Source organism: Danio rerio, chromosome 15 (assembly GCF_052040795.2).
Source record: "Danio rerio strain M-AB ecotype USA chromosome 15, GRCz13ab, whole genome shotgun sequence".
NCBI classification, from domain to species: domain Eukaryota; kingdom Metazoa; phylum Chordata; class Actinopteri; order Cypriniformes; family Danionidae; genus Danio; species Danio rerio.
This window is the reverse complement of record NC_141035.1, coordinates 23,514,680-23,526,731: the sequence shown is the minus strand read 5'-3', so window position 1 is coordinate 23,526,731 and position 12,052 is coordinate 23,514,680. Positions and strand designations below refer to the sequence as shown.

At 33.4% G+C, this 12,052-nt stretch overlaps 1 protein-coding gene across 5 annotated transcripts; it reads left to right on the top strand.

The window, feature by feature from the left end:
- Window positions 1–2,645: 2,645 nt before the first annotated feature.
- On the top strand, window positions 2,646–11,826 carry aldh3a2a (aldehyde dehydrogenase 3 family, member A2a). 5 transcript variants are annotated; one of them, XM_087282446.1, is made up of 11 exons: window positions 2,646–2,734; window positions 4,087–4,282; window positions 4,360–4,591; window positions 5,975–6,057; window positions 6,137–6,345; window positions 6,465–6,582; window positions 7,284–7,425; window positions 9,169–9,335; window positions 9,401–9,500; window positions 9,580–9,818; window positions 11,367–11,822. In XM_087282446.1, exons 2-11 carry the CDS (start codon window positions 4,121–4,123, stop codon window positions 11,379–11,381), a joined length of 1,467 nt encoding a protein of 488 aa, XP_087138572.1. In that variant the 5' UTR covers window positions 2,646–2,734; window positions 4,087–4,120; the 3' UTR covers window positions 11,382–11,822.
- The last annotated feature ends 226 nt before the right edge of the window (window positions 11,827–12,052 follow it).

The following is a 12,052-nucleotide window of genomic DNA, read 5'->3' as shown; positions in this document are numbered from 1 at the left end:
ACATTAAAGGGAAATTACTCAACTTATACATAGTAGTCTGAGAAGAAGAAGAATTTTAGGTGAAATTTTCAGGAGGCACTTAAAGATTTTTTGCATCTAACTCTTCGTATGTGAATGTGGTATACAATTAATTTAGTTTTTCTTTGAATTAAGTTCTTACTCCATTGACATTTTTCCTTTGTTTAGCATGATTATAACTATTTGTTTTCAAGTTTCAGATTACAACACTCTTGAAAATGCAGTTTTTTAACCCCAAATTTGGTTAATATATTGACAAACGCAGTTGCTGGGTCTACGATTAGTTTTTTGGATTAAATATTTAGGCTTGAAAAAAAAATGCAGTTCTGTGTGGAGTTTGAATGTTCTCCCCTTGTTCATGTGGCTTTCCTCCGGGTGCTCCAGTTTCCCCATTTATAGTCCAAAGACTTGAATACATGCACTATAGGTGACTTGAAAAAACTAAACTGCAGTGTAATAGGTGTGAATGAGACGGGTGTTTCCCAGTACTGGGTTGCAGCTGGAAGGCTATCCGCTGCGTAAAAACATATGCTGGATAGGTTGGCGGTTCATTCCGCTGTGGTGACCCATGATTAATAAAGGGAATAAGCCGAAAGAATATGAAAATTAATATTTTACTTAAAAATTGAAAACAATATTTTGTGCACTTTTTATAAAAATTTGTTAAAAGGTTGTAAATGGATTTTAAGCATGAATTAATTAATATAATGAATGAATGAAGCATGAAATAATATAACTTACTATAACAAAATCATCAAATTAAAAAACATTACATATAGAAAAAATGTACACTCATTTTGATTCAATTGATAATAGACATATCAGTGGTGGAAAGAGTACTGAAACATCAACAAGAAGAGTAAAAGCATCTGTTGTAAATATTACTCAAAGTTTGATTAAAAAGTAGACCTTTTAAAGGTACTCTAGAGTAGTGAGTATTACACTGTAAAAAGCTGATGCATTTACATGTAATTTATGCATATGTGTGTGAACGTAACATTCTGTAGTGCATTTAGTTTTTGTTTAAAGACATTTCGGTCATCATGCAGTAAACATTCTGTCATCTTCTCATCAGTAAACAGTCTCTAGGTCAGTGCGTGTAAAGATCTTGAACACTTTTAATGCTTCCTAGCAGTTTGTTGCATTTATAAATCACCCATGTCTGGAAGTTTAGTATGATGTGATTTACTTTTGATTTGATTGGACAAGAATCACAGGGCTGATTTTTCTAATCCCCATAGACAGGAAAAAATAAAGCAGTGGCTAGATTGAAGAAAAGTAGTGGAGTAAAAGTACGATACAGCACTAAAAATGTACTCAAGGGAAAGTAGAAGTACACTTTTTAAAAACTACTTAGTAAAGTACAATTTCAGAGAAAACTACTCAATTACAGTAGTTTAAATGTTTGTAATTTGTTAGTAAAACCACTGGCCATAATTGATTTTTTATACTGGAAAACAAGACAAAAATACTTAGTATGAAAAAATGTTTGCACTGCATCGTCCATCATGCATTGTAAATTTTGACTGCACATTTTGATAGAAGAACAATGGTGTGAAACATGTTTCAATACACATGACTGCTGTAATCACCAAAACATCACATGCTGGGGGAACACGTCTCTGTCTCAACATGCATTTCACATGCGACTTGTCCATATGAAGGGCCACGTGAGACATCAAACTAAAAGATTTATGGGGCTGAGACTGCAGACAGAGAGGAGAGATGAGACCTTCTCCAGTGTCACAATAGGGTCACATTTAGGCCCAGCCCACAAAAACACTGCTTTTCAAAACCACAGTTGTTTGGCCATTTATTCAATCACAATCAGTTCACAGAAAATCAAATATTTTTAGGTTAAACAGTCATTAAAACTTGTACAATAAAACTAAAATAACAAATGTTAATTGAAAAAATAATTAATTAAAAATATATTACAATTTAATTAAAATGTTATTACTCTATAGACACATTCAGAAAAATAACAATAAAAAAAGACATTCTAAATAAAAAAAAATACTTAATAAAAAGTACAATAGTTATTTAATGAGAAAAAAAGCTGCTACTAGATACAATAAAGTGTATTATTATTCAATCTCTTTCTATTATTCATTCTATTATCTTTTAATTGCTTTATTAAGCTGGGGTTGCCACTGCAGAATGAACCGCCAACTTATCCAGCATGTTTTACACAGCGGATGCCCATCACTGGGAAACATCCATACACACTCATTCACATACACTACAGACAATTTTAGCTTACCCAGTTCACCTGTTCACGTCTTTCAAATTGTGAGGGAAACAAGCACTTGGAGGAAACCCACGCCAACACAGGGAGAACATGCAAACTCCACACAGAAACATCAACTGACCCAGCTTATAATTATTATTATTATTATTATTAATTATAATATATTCCCTGACCATGAGGCCAGAATAACAGAGGATCATATCAAATATATTCATAGAAACTTGTGAACATCACACTGACAAACATTGACCGCATTGACCCAACTGTTCTTGTAAGAAACTACATGTAACAGATCAACAGTAGATGGCGCTGTAATGGTGTGCAGCGTCTGAAATAAGACAAAAAAAAATAAGAGGAAGAGTGACGAAAGAAAAGTAAGTTACTCCATCACAGAAGGTGGCGATATGCACCTTTAAAGTTGGTTCGCTACTCGCCATAAAACCACGAAGAAGAAGAAGAAGAAAAGTAAGTAGAATGGCAACCTGCTATAGTCACAAGGAGGCGAGAGAGTAAGAAATATATTAATGTTCTTTTCAAGATATAATTTTACTCTTCACAGTACATTTGAAATAAATATATTGAAGGCTATTAAGAATTCTCAATGTAATTTTCAAGTGTAAACTATTGTTCAAAGCGCTGCTGGACCAGTTTTATCGCGTGACACCTGTTACGTTTTTCAGCGGTGCATGACAGAATAGCTGAAAGGACCAATCAATGTCGTTTGTGGTTAGTAGGTAAAGAGGGGGATTTAATAGTTTTATAAAATTAATTGAGTCATTGTTGCAGTTTTCTTTCATGCACCACAGTTATTTTTAATGCTTGTATTTAAACGATGATACATTTTAGAGTACATATACCTGCAGCCAAACACAAAACGCCCTCAAATGTGAATTGTATCACTGGAGAATTCAGCCTTCTGATCCTCCAAGCGCCTCTGCTGGAGGAAATGTTTGCGTTTAAAGGATCTTCCCAAGATTTTTAAGTGAGCATGACGCAGATGATGTGAGGTTAATGTTCATATCTCAGCGTTCAGGTAACCTCTCTCGTTTAGAGTAAAATAAATTGTATATTCATCAGCAGCATTGCACATTAATTCACAGCCTTACTGTTATCCTTATGATACGGTTCGGGTTGAAGGTTTCAGTCGTCAGATATTACGAATGCTATGCGCACAGAAATTACAATCAAAGTGAGCTTACTGTGTGACCACTAAACTAAACTTTACGGAACTCTTACTTCACTGAAAAGTGTATGTTGTAATCACATCTCCAGCACATACATGTAAATGTAATGTAAAGGAAATGCAAAGTATTTTTACCTCGCATTTTTCTGCCTTTTTGTTCTTATTTTGGTTCTTTTTTATTTAATTTACTTATTTGTACTATTTTACCTTCTGTTTGGAGATGAAACAAAGACACAAACCTAATTGTGTTTACTTGTAGTTATCTTAAACCACATATGAACCAAGAGAGTTTAAGTAAAGTTATTTTTTTATTTTTGATCTACAAAGACGTTTAGTATACAGTGGTAATACTGGAGTAAAGAAAAACATTCCCAAACGAATAAAGTATGACAATCACAGTCAACTACTAAAGTACCTCTATTAATTTGTAAAAGTGATGACGTTGAACTTATACAATTCATAGAAACAGCAAATGTTAGCTAAATCATAAACAAGCCAATGCTTCAAAGTGGCAAAGTACATGTTGCGAAATATGCTCGCTGAACTTACTTTGATATTTTTTTTGTTTGTTTCCATTTATATCTCACCCTAGGAATAAAGATTAACTCTTCACCTTTATTTTATTATCTTTCAGCTCATTGAATCACAGACCAGACTGACTCTTAACGATGTCTCGAGAGCAGCTTGCTGTTCAACAGGCCAGAAAGGCGTTCTTGACCGGAAGATCCAAATCCCTGGACTACAGAATCAAACAACTTAAAAACCTAAGTCGATTCATTAAAGAAAGAGCAGCAGACATCACTAATGCCCTGAGAAAAGACCTCTATAAGGTGAATCAAAATTGCCAGCTCTGCATATTCTGTTTGGATGATTAACTGGGTTGAACGTAATGTCTGTGTTTTTGTAGAGCGCAAACTCAACACAGTTGTTTGAGATCCTTGGCTTGGAGGGAGAGATCAATCTGGCTGTCAGCAAACTGGCTGAGTGGGCAGCACCTCGTCCTGTGAATAAAAACCTTCTGACCATCTCAGACGATGTGTTCCTACAGCCAGAGCCTCTTGGTGTTGTGCTCATCATTGGGGCGTGGAACTATCCAATAGCAGTTACCCTGCAACCCCTTGTTGGTGCCATTGCTGCAGGTGAAGCATAAACCTACCTTATGTTGACATTATTGTTAGAGTCGTGAGACTACAAGTTTAAAGAAATAAGTCCAAAAAGCGTCATTAAAGTCTGCAAGACATTCAAATTTACAATATTTATGTTGCTAGCACACATTGTTAGTCATATGGTGAACAATTAATCCAAACGTTCCAGTCAACTTAAAAAAAAAAACAGTTTGTTTTGCTAATTTGCATTTAATCAAAATCAAAATGTTTGCTTTAACTCTGGAATTAACTATTAGTTTGGTGAGTGTGAATGATGAGAGGAGTAGCTCAAAAATAAAACCCCAGCCCCAACTCAATATCCATTTGAGTTGAAAATAGCTGATCATACTCAAAAAAAGTCTGCAGCAACTTCCAGTTCATGTGAACTTTATAGCATCATATATTAGTTTATACGACCCATTTCAAGACAATATTCTAGTATACTGAAGAAAAATGTGTGTGTGTGTATATATATATATATATATATATATATATATATATATATATGTGTGTGTGTGTGTGTGTGTGTGTGTGTGTGTGTGTGTGTGTGTGTGTGTATGTATATATATATATATATATATATATATATATATATATATATATATATATATATATATATAGATTTTTTTTTTTTTTAATACAGACCTGCAAATTAGCTAACTTCTAGGTAATTAATGCTTAATACAAATTTAGTTTATTTATAATATTTTAACTTTTTTATTAGACAAACTTTAGAAAAGTCTTAATGCTAGTTAAAAGCACTTCATAGCAGTAATTGTGGCCAAAAATGATATCTGGCTTATAAAATTTGATATGTTATTTAAAATATAATAATGTCTTACTATCCATATTTTGTAGTTGTGATTGGAAAGTGTAAAAGTTCAAGCATTTGTAATGACACATAACATATCACTTATAGAGAAAGCACAGAACAATGTCAGATGAACTTAAATATTCATTATCAAATTCTGTTCTAATCAAAGGTATTTTATATTACCTATGAGAATTTTATTTATATAATTTTTTTTATTTTACCTATTTTTTCAGCTATATTCCATGATCAGTTGTAGTGCCTTTTCCCCCAGATACATTTGTCATGTTACTCGTATTTTCTTGATTCATTTATACTTTTAGAGTCATTGAAAGCTAATTTTGAGCTAATGTCCCTGGACGTACTGTAACATTTGGTCATTGTTGTATTATTACAGCATTTATTATTTACTTGTTGGATCCCAGAAAGAATGGGTTAGGGATTCAAATAAATAAACAAATAGTCATATTGAATGTGGAAAACATGATTTTAATATTAATGATTTTAATATCTAATATTCTCTTCATCATCATTTACTGAAATCTCTGTAATGTTGAATTCTGCAGGTAATGCTGTAGTGGTGAAGCCATCAGAAGTGAGCTCGCACACAGCCAGCGTTATGGAGCTCATGTCTCTCTATCTGGATTCTGTAAGAATTCATTCAGTGAAACTGATTATAAATTATTTTACCTGTTTAATTAATCTAAAGTAGTTCTTAATGTGTACAGGAGATGTATCAGGTGGTGACAGGAGGGGTTCCAGAGACTCAGGAGCTGCTGAAGCAGCGTTTTGACCACATCTTCTACACTGGAAACAGCACAGTGGGCAAACTGGTTATGGAAGCAGCTTCTCATCACCTCACACCAGTCACTTTAGAACTGGGTGGAAAAAGCCCCTGTTATATTGACAAGAACTGTGACATTAGAATTGCTTGCCGGTGAGTTTGCCATCATCAGCTTGAATCTAAATAAACACAGATCATTTGGGTTAAATGTTAATATTAATCAATCAATTTCATCAATATAATGCTGTCCATCATTGTTCTTAAATTCTCAGTCGGATTACTTGGGGAAAGTATTTGAACTGCGGTCAGACCTGCATTGCTCCTGATTACATCCTCTGTGAATCCAGCATCCAAGACAGAGTCATCGATGAGATCCAGAAATGCATCAAGGTGGGAATTTAGATGTAGTTTGACAGTGGACTTTTTGTCTTGATTAGGTTTATTTGCATGCAATTATTTTCCTCAGTCTTGAAGGTATTCAGTAAGTTTTTGGATTCTAAAAGCTTCATTTATGCATCCTATCTCTGCGTAAAGAGTATTTTTTTTCTCCTCTTCCTATTATTTATATCTCATTAGCAGTTTTTCTGCAAAACAACAATTCATTCTAATATATAACAGGTAGAAGAATGTCCACACTTTTTACTTTATTACATGTATTGAACTTCACATATGTGCCCAGTTAGGTTCTGAAATAAATAAAAGTCACCAAAATAATGTTACTGCCAGAGCTACAACGCAACATAATTGATATTCTTAAAGCCTGCAATGGCATGTATGTGTGAGGGTAGTGTTTATGTTTGTCCAAATCCTACATAATACGAATGCAAAAAGTAAGTAAAAAGTAATACGATTCTAGAAAATAAGCGCTGATCCTTCAGTTCTATCAACCACTGTGCCTGTGATCGGTTTTTCATTGGTTAAAATGTCTTGCATTTAACATGTCTTGCAAATGTTAGGGTTCATATGAACAGAACTCTTTTTGTATTTGTTCCAGCTGAAGAGAAATGTATATTTACAACTAAATTGCTCTTTATTAAAACAATACTTGATTGCACACAAATATCACTAACATCTTGTATATTGACTTGCAGGAATTTTATACAATTGACCCTAAGACCTTTGAAGACTACGGACGGATTATCAATCGACGACATTTTAAGAGGATAATGGCACTTTTGGAGGGTAGCACAGTGGCTATAGGAGGAGACTGTGATGAATCTGAGTGTTACATTGGTATGTATCCAAAGATTTACATTTATTAATTTAGCAGATGCTTTATCTAATGCACATAATGTGTACTGTACATGAACAGAAAGGAAAGAGTCTGTCTCCTATAGGCGGTTTGTCATGCCCACTAACATACACTGAACAAATTGTGCTTTGAACAAAATCTTCATTCATTACATTTCCTTAGGCTTAGTCTCTTTATTCATCAGGGGTCGCCACAACGGAATGAACCTCTAATTTATCCAACATATGTTTTACACAGCAGATGCCCTTCCAGCTGCAACCCAGTATTGGGAAACATCCATACACTCTCACATGCACATACATACACTACGACCAATTTATTATATTTTTATTCACCTGTAGCGAATGTTTTTGGACTTGTGGGGGAAACCAGAGCACCCGGAGGAAACTCACTAGAACACGGGGAGAACATGCAAACTCCACACAGTAATGCCTACTGACCCAGCCGGGACTCGAACCAGCACCCTTTTTTGCTGTGAGGTGACAGTGCTAACCACTGAGCCACTGTGTTGCCCTGAACCAACATTTTGAATTAAAAATGACTATAATTTGTTACTGCTCAATGTTTTAGTTATTTTTGAAGTATAATTTACCTTTGGTTCAAACTATACAATTTTATTTAAATAAAAATATTCATTGTGGTCAAGAAAAAAAAAGACACAAAGTAAAGATATAGTTTATTATAGAGACACTAAACATATAGAGAGTAGAGAACTCTTTTTTTTAATCTTTATCAAATTACCCAGATTAAACTATAATATTGCTCTAAGTGTCACACAAGTACAAAAAAACTCACATTAGAAATACATAAATACTAAAGGTTAAAACTATAAATGAGCAATATCACATGAGTAGCTGTGCGATACAGACATATCGAACTGCTACGAGTGTGATTTTGCATTAACACAACAGTTCGATGGCATAATAAAAAGGAAAATCAAACGCGAGACTCTAAAAACCCTTTTGTATGAGGAACTACTTTCTTCCACCATTCCTTCACATCTGCAGCTGACATCAGAACAGCAGAAGTCGCTGCTACTTCAACAATGTCACTTTAGAGCTAGTATTTGAATGATTTTCTATTGTAAGGTCTAAAGTGATGACAAAACAGGTGATTTTACTCACATTTTAGGATTATAAGGCTGAACAGCATGAAACACCATCAGTCTAGTGACATTACCCAGTATTTCACTGTTGCATTTAGGAGATCACAATAATTAACCCTGAAAAAAGTCAAAGCAACATAATCACTACCAGATTACTGTTGTGTTTATAGTAAGGAAAATGTGGGCGTAGTAAAACAGAAGGGTGAGAAGGCTGTACAAGTTCTGATATTGTAGAATATTGCATGGCTATTAGCTGGTCAGATTCGAGAATTGGACAGAACTGCTGTATAAATATTAATAAAAATAAATGTTCAAAACAAATTGATTAAACCAGGTTATAGTCCAAAAAGATATATATATATATATATATATATATATATATATATATATATATATATATATATATATATATATATATATATATATATATAATTTTTTTTTCTTTTCTTTTTTTTTACTTAACCTAATATAAAAATGGACTTTGAATGAAAGACACAGTGGTTTCACTTTTTTCAGTGTATGTGAACAAACTCAGAATTAGGTAGATAAATTAAAGAGTTAAGTCAATCTGTTGTGCTGATTGACTATGAGTTGTTGTTTTCTCCCTTGTTTACTTTAGCTCCTACTGTTTTAAGAGATGTGAAGCCAGCATCAAAAGTGATGCAGGAAGAGATCTTTGGGCCAATTCTGCCTATCGTCACTGTCAATGGCTTAAAAGAAGCCATTGAGTTCATCAACGATCGAGAAAAGCCACTAGCTCTCTATGTCTTCTCTTCTAGTAAAAAGGTAGAGCGCTACATCATTTCCACCTCCATTCAAACGGCAATTTAACAACTTGCATTTTCTCACAGGTCATTAAACAGATGATATCAGAGACGTCTAGCGGTGCGCTCTTAGCCAATGACTGCATGGTGCATTTCACTCTAAGTGATTTGCCTTTTGGAGGGGTTGGTGAGTATCGTTCATATTCATGGCTTTCTGATTCAGGAAAAGAACTGTCAGACAATGATTTGTTGTATTATTTTAACAGGGTATAGTGGAACCGGTCGTTACCATGGTAAATACAGTTTTGATCAGGTCAGTCACCTTCGCAGCTGTCTTATTAAGAAGCTGAACATGGAGGCAGTGAATCAGATGCGCTACCCGCCCCATACAACTGAGAAGTTACGCTGGGCCCGTGTTCTTCTCTTGAAGCAAATAAATGTGACTCGGTGGCGTCAGATGGCACAGGTTGCTGTACTTGCAGCACTTGCTGCTTTTGTGGTGAAGGTGAGATTTTTCTTCTGTTACTTGTGTAAATGTACTTGGGTAAATGTATTAATTAGGATTTAAACATTTAATTAAAGATATTTAATAACACCTGCTAATTGATAAACTGTATATGAGCAGTTGCTTAAAGTAGTGTGTAAGCAAGTATTTTACAGTACTTTAAAGACTCATGTCTCTGTAAATGTTTTCAAACTATTATATTTCATTTACCAAAGTCACACAAGTGGCAATTTCACATCTGTCACATCCATAACAAAGCTTTTTCCTCACAAATGCAAAAATGTAAAGTAAAATACAATCAATAATTTTTGATCTATATGGAGCCAACTCTTATCCTTTTGATTAGTATTGTTTCTTTGGGGTTGTGCAGTTAAATTAATCGAATGTTGAAGTAAGTATGAATAAAGTATGTATACTGTAAACTCGCTAACTTTTTTTAGTTTCATCCATAACACGTTTATATTCCTCATTTAAAATATAAAAGTGTTTACAGCTTAATATTTTTCTGCTCCCATAACTCTGTGTTTAGTTGTTTTGCAAAATATAAACAAATGTTTCAATATAATGTTTACATATCCTTTGTCTGTAAATTTATGTTTTGAATATTTACTGCAAACGTCACGTCCATAACGCTGGAATTGCTCATTGATGGGTCAAAGATGAGATTAAATTTAGAAAATGATTTTATTATTGAAGACATATTCAATGCAAGCATCTGTCTAAATCTTTCCTATGATGTTTGTGTTGCGTTAACTAACATATGTAAGAGTAAATGAGCGCACCAAATTATATATTAAATGATTAAGAACTTCTTGCTGACATAGAGGCAAAACTAAGATTAAGCAGTATAAATTAAATATATATTATTATATGTCATTAAATGATTCTTGTTGCAAATATACCTAAAAAGATTGTTTTCATGAAAAATGCATTCTTACGCTGAATAACATTTCAGTATGTGTGCTCTATAAATCATAGTAAAAATGTTAAGTCTTTTTTTTTTTCTCAGACAAAGTGTAATAAAACAAGACCTATAAAGTTCGGAAAAGAAATATAAAGCTAGTTTATGATTTTGTTTTGATGCTTGACAACCCCTATTTTGACTTGCCCGTAATATTAACCAGAATGTTTTAAATAACAAATAAAAATACAACATTATGAGGTATTGTTATTGTAAAAACTTACATTACTTAAACGTTCAAAACTTTTACATGATCCTTTAGAAAGTCTCTGTCCCTGTGAAACAATCATCCCGCTGAATATGAAGTACGCTAAGAAAAGAGAAGATTGCAGCATATGGCAGAGTCATTTTAATAGCAGGTAGATTTGGAAAACATAATGGGAAAATTGAAGTTCATAGACCTTGTAATGTCTCTTTTATAGTTACAGGTTACATTGTAAAATATACATCTTTGCCATTTAAACTGTAGATTATTGTCTTACAACTGTAGGATTTCTTATTTGATCATAAATTATGTGCCTCAAACCTTCTCTAGGCCTGAAGTGTTTCTCATGAAATGACTTAATTTGTGTTTTTGTGCTTTGCAGAGGTTTTTGCGGTGACAAGTGGAGACAAACATAAAGATTGTCTTTATTGACTCATCATCACCCATTATCTTAGAGGGCTGTTGATTTGCAATCAGCCTTTGCATATTAAATATGTTAATGTTTATCCAACACTAACTGAATATGGAGAAGATGGAGAGCCTTCACACCTTTTTAATCAGATGATATTAATTCATGTCTTTGTTACTGCACTTGATGTTTTGTTAACAAGTAAAAAAAATCTTTCGTTTTTTAATAAGGGTGATACACATATTGGTGATGTTTAGTAATAGCCTTGATTAAATGGTTAATAGCAAATGTTATGTAATTAAGTGAAAGTATAATATTGAGAGTTTGATATTATATCAGAGAGTTTAATATCTTTAGATAGTTTAAATAGATTACGTTCTCTTTAATGTTGAGGTGCTGTGCATTTGAATAAACGTCATCTGTGTTACACTTACTGTTGTGGCTCATTTTATTGATGATTTCACTGGTAAGTGTGCATGATTTTTCCTTTATGCCCAGCAAACAATTTTGTGTTTAATAGACATCTAATAGACATACAACTTGGCTAAAACAAGATTAAACTTGGGCTGTCAGTGAAAATCTAAGAGACATCTAAGAATAGCCCAAAACTGTCAAATAGACAGACTTTATAAGTGTAGTCATTTCTATTTATTTGATGA